At 46.8% G+C, this 7,862-nt stretch overlaps 1 protein-coding gene across 5 annotated transcripts in view; it reads right to left on the bottom strand.

Annotated features, from left to right (window-relative positions):
- Positions 1-1,586: 1,586 nt before the first annotated feature.
- The window catches only part of LOC110566457 (C-X-C chemokine receptor type 2-like), a 34,610-nt gene continuing 28,334 nt past the window's right edge, over positions 1,587-7,862 (bottom strand). For 4 of the 5 annotated variants that reach the window (XM_021664307.2, XM_021664345.2, XM_021664331.2 and 1 more), the window contains one exon: positions 1,587-3,898. In XM_021664307.2, the coding sequence (XP_021519982.1) occupies positions 2,800-3,898 (1,099 nt within the window). In that variant the 3' untranslated portion in view covers positions 1,587-2,799. Of the gene's footprint in view, positions 3,899-5,756; positions 5,819-7,862 lie in introns of those variants that run through there. The other variant, XM_021664337.2, reaches the window with a different exon arrangement.

Here is a 7,862-nt window from a genome sequence, read left to right as displayed (position 1 = left end):
TGATGCTCTGACTGGTGACGACCAAGTGAGTATGGGAGATCCACAACATTCACATCAGTGCAACTCAACCTCAGCGGGGCCCTGGTAGCCGCCTATTTTCTGTGCATAGTGGCATTCTCAGGCCTTGTTTGAGGAGCAGAGAGCAGAGACCCAGAACAAAGGTGAGCCTTAACTTGTCCTCCTCTCTCTGACAGTCATCTTGAGGAGCCACCTGGCCAGGTGCTGTGCTCAGGCAGAGCAGCAGCGGTCCTCCTCTGGCAACTCTACGCGCTCTTCAGCATTTCCGTCCCGCTGAGTCAGAGGCATAGCTGAATCACACTTGTTCCTGACTCTGAGTTCAGCACAGGGCCTGATGTTGAATTCTCAGGGAACCGGGGCTGTGATACTGATTTTTTCCTGTTGGCTGAACAGTTTCGTGAATTGTAGGTAAAAGCTGTGTAGTCTGGAGCCTCATTTCTGCCCTCCTGCTCAACTTTGCCGAACTGTAGGGTTCAGTTCCCCTTGCCTTCCTATACCCATAGCAGGCTGCTCAGAGCCAGGGCCCCTCCTGACGAAGACCCTAGAGAGACAAACCTTGTTTGTTTGGGTCATTGCTGTGTCCCACCGACCCCTGGAAGATCTGTCAGTCAATGTATAATGATGAAAGATGATTCAGGGGCTAGGTATATAGCTCAATTGGTAGAGTGTTTACCTAGCATGCACAAAGTCCCGGGTTCAACGCCAGGACCATATAATCGGATGTGGTGTGGCGGTGCACATCTGTAATCCCAGCATTTGGGAAGTGGAGGCAGGAGGATCTTTTGATCAAGTTCATCCCCAGTTATAGAGCAAGTTTCAGGCCAACCTGGGATACCTGAAGACTGTCTCAAACCCAACCCAACCCAACCCAGACTCACACCCGCCCTGCCCTGCAAAAACAAGAATGATTCAAATTCTTTGTCTTCTCTGACAGGTTACAAATCACGTCTCCACTCTGAACTAGTGCCTGCTTGCCACACTTTGAACAAGGGTGGATGCTGGGAAGGGGAGAGCTGCCAATGGGAACCTCGGCTGAAGCTTCTGCAGGCTCCTGGCCTCCCCGCTCCTCCGAGGAGCTGAGCAGGTGAACTGGTGACCCTCCATGCCTTCTAAGCCTGTGCCTGATGCTTTCAAGTGCTGTTTCATCCAGGGAACACCAGCACACATTTCTTCCAGTGATCCATGTTCCGAGAAAGGGGGTTTGGCTGGGCATGAAGTGGGCAGACAGGCAGGGCTCTGTGTTCATCTCCTCACTCAGAGGGACAGTGAAATGGCTCAGCCCATAAGGACCCTTGCCACTAAGGTTGCTGACCTGAGTTGAACCCTGGGAGCCATATGATGGAAGGAGACAACAGATTCTGACACGTTGTCCTCTGACCTACACATGTGTGTTAACACACACACACACACAGAGAGAGAGAGAGAGAGAGAGAGAGAGAGAGAAAGAGAGAGAGAGACAGAGAGAGATAATGTTTAAAAAAAACAATTAAAACAACACAAATTCTCACTCAGGGCTTCTGCCCAGCGTCTGCTTGGAAGTACTGAAATAAATACCCAACTACAAGTGGTTTATATATTTTTTAAAAATACATTTAATGATCATACTTTATAAGAAATTAAAAGGTAGACAATTCCGCAATGGTTCAGTGGTTAAAGTACTGTTTTTGGACTTAGATTTTTTTTTCATAAACTGAGGTAAAACATACATAGCAAAAATTACCATTTTAGCTTTCTTTTTGTTTTATTTTGTTTGTGGAGGTGCTAGGGTTTTAGCCCGAGTCCTCAGAAATAGTAACTAAGCGCCCTGCCAGTGGACAACCCTAGCCCTCATTTCAACAGCCTTTAATGCAAATGGCAATGAGCACTTTCACACTATTGCACAGCGTTCAGGGTCCACCCTCAGGACTCTTCCATCATCCCAAACTGGACTGTGTCATTAAACACTGACTCTCTGCCCTTCCTCATCCAGCTTCCAGGCGTCACTATTAGATTTTTCTTGGTGCTTCCTAAGTGTAACCATACAGGGTTTGTCCTTTGTGGTCTTGCTTTATTCCACTTGAAAGCATGGCTTCAAGGCCCACTCATGTGGCGACATGGATTAGTCTGTTTGTCCTTCTCCTTGGATGGTCTTCCTTTCTGTGCATGCACCATGTTTAAATTATCCATTCATTTGCTGGTCATCACTTTAGCTGCTCTGACCTTTGTCTCTTCTGGGTAATGCTGCTGTGAGCCTTGGCAGGCAAATGTCTGAGCTCTTGCTTTCAGTTCTTTTTGGCACCCTCACTTAAAGATGCACTTGCTGGATTGTGTGGTAATTCTATATTCAATGCTTTAAGGAAAACTGCTATGCTATGTCTCTCTGTGCATGGGCTGCTATGGTACACGTCTACCAGTAAGGTGAAAAGTTCCCTTTCTCTACTTCCTCGATGACACTTGCTATTTTCTCTCCTCCACCCCTTCCTTTTGCTGACTTGTTAGGAGGCAGTATCTCACTGTAATTTTAATTTGTGCTTCTTAGAAAAGAGTGTTTGGGGTCTGGTGTTAGGATGGACCAACTCTGTCAGTAGGCATACCAATGTGGAAGAGAATGAACAGCCAGAGAAAAGGTTCTAAAATCTGCAGTCGGGGCTCTGGTAAGAATGTGGCCTCTGTCTCCCTGTAACTGTGGTGGTAGTGGGGGGGGGGAGGGCAGGCATCAATTCAATTACCACAGTTCGTGGGCATGAGTCATGCTGAAGGAGAAGAAGGAACCCTGAGGGGCCATAGTTGAGGTGAACAGTCTTAGAGGGTCGTGGAGGTGTTCCCCGAAGAAGAACCAACAAAAGAAGGCCTTTCCTTGGCTAAGAACTCCTTGCTGACAAGGCCATAAGTAGCCATGATCTTGAGGAGTCCATGGCGAAATTTCTGGCCAATAAAGGCATAAATGATGGGGTTAAGGCAGCTGTGGAGGAAGCCAAGAATCTCGGTAGCATCCAAGGCCCTGTCAATCTCATTTCGGCGCTCACAGGTCTCCGTGATCTTTTTGGTTCTCATGAGGGTGTCTGTGAAAAGGACCAGGTTGTAGGGCAGCCAGCAGAGCAGGAAGACGAGCACGACCGCGAAGATGACTCGCATGGCCCGGTGGTGCTTCTGCCCCATGCGGGCCTTAAAGAGCGTGCGCAGTGTGAACCCGTAGCAGAACAGCATGATCAGCAGCGGCAGGAGGAAACCGACGGTCTGAGGCAGGAAGCGCAAAACCACCCTCACGCTGGTTGTGTTGTTACCTGCATCCTCATAGCAGACTAGGATATAAGAGTTTGCCTTAACAGGATTACGTAGAATTAAGTAGGGCAGGGACACAAATACTGACAGTATCCACATGGTCAGGCACACAAACTTGACCAAATGTCTCTTCTGGATTATTGTACTTGTGGCGTGGACGATGGCCAGGTATCGGTCCATGCTGATGCAGGCCAGTAGCAGAACGCTGCTGTAGAAGGTAACTTCCTTCAGGAATGAGAATATCTTGCACAGGGATGAGCCAAAAATCCATCCCGTTACCTTAGCCGCAGCCCAAACAGGCAAGGTCAGGGCAAAGAAAAGGTCGGCGATGGCTAGGTTCAGCAGGTAGACATCCGTGACAGAGCAGGTTCTCCGGTTGTATAAGATGACTAGCATCACCAGAGAATTTCCCAGAAGGCTCAGCAGGGTCACCAGGACGTATATTATAACCACAGCGTATCTGTTGATCTCTAGGCTCTCTGGGTGGCATGGGGCAGCATCAAGTAGAATAGGGGGCATATCAGAGCTATAATTGTAACTGTCAAAATCTCCGCTGAAGAAATCTTCGAGGCTGAAATTATTCACCTTGATTTCTCCCATTTTTGAAGCAAACTTAATCCTGTCAATAGAGGAAAGAGGAAAGATTTTACTACATAGCAAAATCACCCTGATTCTTGTCTATCCACCCAAGCAACTGGGATGGGAGACTTGTTGCGTTGGTTTGCATATTAGAAGAAAAGCATTATTTCCTTCAAACTTGTAAATGACAGCAGCAAGCACCTGAGACAAAACAGTTACAAATAATAAACAAAATATTTGGGAGAATAAATACTACAGTTTTTTTCAAGACATTTTTTTTTTTGAAATAGGGTCTTGGTTGGCCTCAAACTTGCTATGTAGCCAAAGATGTGCAAATACACATTTTATATATATATATATGAAAATGTTATAATTAAACTCATTATTATGCATAACTGAAACATACTAATAAAACATTAAAAAGGTTAACTGGAGAATACAGTATTACAAACAAAATACAAATATTAAAGCAATAATAATGAGAATAACAAAAATGGGGCTGGAGAGATGGCTCAGTGGTTAAGGACACTGTCTGCTCTTGCAGAGGACTCAGGTTTGGTTTTCAGCACACACCTGGCAGCTAACAACTACCTGTAACTCTAGTTCCATACCATCAGATGTCCTCTTCTGGCTTCCTCAGGTACCAGGTATACACATGGAATGCATTACATACTTGCAAGGGAAGCACCCATGTTTATAAATAATAAAAAAAAAACAATTTAAAAAAGAATACCAAAAATGCCCTGGATGTGGGGCTTGTCTGACACACACAAAGTCCTAGATAGGATTTCCAGATCTGAATAAATGAGGTGTGATGGCACATGCCTGCAATCCCAGCACTCAGTATACTGGACATGGAGGAAGGAAGATCGGGAATTTAAGGTCATCTTTGGCTACAAAATAAGTTCAAGTGTAGCCTAGCCTGTATGAGATCCCATCCAAAACAACAACAACAACAACAACAGCAATAAAATCCAAAATCAAGACAACAAGGTTGGGGAAATGGCTTGTTGGGTAAAAGTGCTTGCTCCCCAAGCTTGACCACCTGAGTTTGGTAATTAGATAGATCTTGAAAGCCAGGTAAAATGCAGGGCTGTGAGCAGCAAGGGCAGGATGGAAGGTGGACTCTCAGAGGTGAGGACCAGGAGGGACTACTGATGCACAGCCATGGTGGAGGGACAAGGGTTGGTGTTTGTGTTCTAATGAACTAATCTCTGAAAGGGATGCGCGGGTGGCCGAAGGGACAGAGGAAAGAATGGAAGATGACAGCTGGGATCTGCTTTGTGCAAGATTGCCGTCACAAGTGGTATGATCAGCTCCTGTTTGCTGGTGGGGTGATGAGACCCAGAGAGGCTCAGCAGCCAGTCTGTGACCATCTTCAATGGAGTGCCCTGTCACATCCTCCATGATGCAGTAGGAACTCCTGGATTGAATGGAGGTACCAGCTACTTGAAATGCACATTAGCCCAGTAGCTCCATGGCTGAGATAAATTAGTGAAGCACAGGCAGGTGGGAAATTTTCAGGCCCCCACATATTAAAGTTAATCTTTTCAACAGCGATAACCAAATCATTGGACTGTGACCCCAGTTCTCATTCTCTTACAGTCCGTAAGGGCTTCAGGGATGGAGTCGTCAGTGCCTGGCACATTTCCAGACCCATGTGTAGTCCAGGCAAGGAGGATAGGCAGGCTCAGGAAGACAGTAGGCTGAGGTTAGGGGCTGGGCTTCAAGTAGTTCTTGGTAGGTACAGGAAGGGGATCGGAAGTCCTCCCTATGTGGTAAAGAGGCCTGATGTTTAGGGATCCAGCCAGGGGATGGGGGACAACTCATGGTCATGCTGGGTGTCAGGGGACAGAGAGAGAAATTCTAGGTAGTGGTAGGGGGTGCTCCAGACTCACCGGGATGCTGACTTTTCACCTGTGGGACACCTAAGCTCCGTGACCCATAAAGAGCAGTGGCAGTGAGAAGCCTCTAGAGGAAGTAAGGGGTGGGTGGATTGCATTGCTCAAGCAGGGGAGGAGCTCCCGAGGGTGTGGGATGCTTTCGGTGTTTGAAATATGACTTCCCAGCCCAGTGCCCACAGATGGAGTCATCTTATGGATTTAGAGAGTGCCTATTGGGAAGTGATCCCATGAGCCTGTCTTTCCAGGTCTCAGTGGGGAAGGGGTTTGTTCAGCACCACATCTCCCTTTTGCTTGCTATGATCTCCAAGCCACTGGCTCCTGCAGCTGAGGGTCTGACTCTCCCTCCTCCAGCTGCTGCCCCACCACCCGAGGTGGTGCTCTCTTGCTGTTCAGCCGCCCCTTGCCTTTGGCTCTTTCTGGATCAAGTGGGCCAGCTCAAGCAGGCAGCAGAGCTGAACACTGAGATCCTGGCACTTCCAGCCACTCTCCTAGCTGGACTGGATGGACACTGCTTGGTTCCCCCTCTCCCCTAAACTCGTCAAAAGCACCCAGACTCTTCTCCCTTGCTGCATACCTCTGAGCAGCTTCGCCCTGTGGGACGCCAACCTGTCATCTCTTGTCTTTTGTTTTTCTCCCAGCCATCTGTGCGGACCACATGTCCAGCTTTGGGTGTTGCTGAGCTGTCTTGGCTCATAGACTTGGCATCAAGTTGAGGATTTCAGTTCCGTGGCATCAAAGACCCACCCCAGGAGCCAACACCCTTGCCTTTGAAAACAGCCTTTTGATAAAAGTGCAACCCCCAACCCAGTATTGACACGTTTTGAAAACTGGCTACCAGGGATATATCTTGTCTCCTTTGCTAGTGATTACAAATGAAAGGATTCCTGAGAAAGTCACAGCGATCCATTATCCGCTCCCCTCCAAGCATGCCCAGGGGACCCTGTTGAAATCCTGCCATCTCTCCTTAGCCTGTATCCCAGAGTCTAGTGCACACACGCTGGGGGCACATTCGCTGAGTGGTCTCCCCTAGGGAAAGGATCGGTTGAGTTCCTTAGTATTTATTTGGTCTCTTTCCCCTGCTGGGCAAGAATGCAATAGTACTGGGTGCTAAAGTACTCACACACACATGCACACATATGCACACACATGCATATGTGCACACACACACAACTCATCAGTAGCTAGTGCTCTGACCTGGATAACGGCCGTCATATTAGTCATATCTGGATGACTGGCTGGCTCGCAGCTTCACAGGAAAAAGGGCTTTTTAACTTTTAACCACTTATTTTGCCTTTCAACCCCCACCCCAGTCTATGAAGTCAGCATGTTCTGGATGAGAAAACCAAGTTCCAGGAGGTTAAGCAATTTACCTTGCATGACACAGATGAACTGGTCTGTAAACATATTTAAGTGGATTTTAAAATCTGTTCTTAAATGGTTTTTGCATTTTTTTTTTTTTTTTTTTTTTTTTTTTTTGTCAAATACCATCAGGAGCAGGATGCTAGCTCCAGAGGTACCACTTTGTCCCAGACAATCAAATACCATTGATGTGGAAAGGAGCACAGAGTGGACATTTCTCAATGGTCCACTTCTGCTATTTATTTATTTATTTATTTATTTATTTATTTATCTGCTTACTATTTAGCCCAGGTTAGGCTACATGAAACCTTGATTCAAAATTCTATTTATTTATTTATTTATTTATTTATTTTGAGACAGGGTTTCTCTGTCTTGGTTTGGCTGTCCTGAAATTTGCTCTGTAGATCAGGCTGGCCTCAGACTAACAGAGATCTGCCTGCCTTTGCCTCCTGAGTGCTGGGATTAAAGCTTTGTGCCACCACTGCCCTGCTGTTTTGTTTTTTAAAAGTTCTAATCTTGGTCCTGCTCTCAAGGGTCAGGTAAGAGCACATCTCTTTCTGGGTCTTGGAGCTCTTCTGAAGACACTAGATTGTTCCAGGTCTTTCCTGTCCAGAATTGCAGCTATAGTCCATTTAGCCCTCCAAATGAAAAAGTAACTAGGATAGAATAGAATTTACTTCATTGGAAGCTGGGGAGATGGTTCTGCCAGCAAAAGCACTTGCCGCTCATCAGATGTCCCAG

This window comes from Meriones unguiculatus, chromosome 15 (assembly GCF_030254825.1).
Source record: "Meriones unguiculatus strain TT.TT164.6M chromosome 15, Bangor_MerUng_6.1, whole genome shotgun sequence".
NCBI classification, from domain to species: Eukaryota; Metazoa; Chordata; class Mammalia; order Rodentia; family Muridae; genus Meriones; species Meriones unguiculatus.
This window is presented reverse-complemented; position numbering and strand designations above follow the sequence as displayed.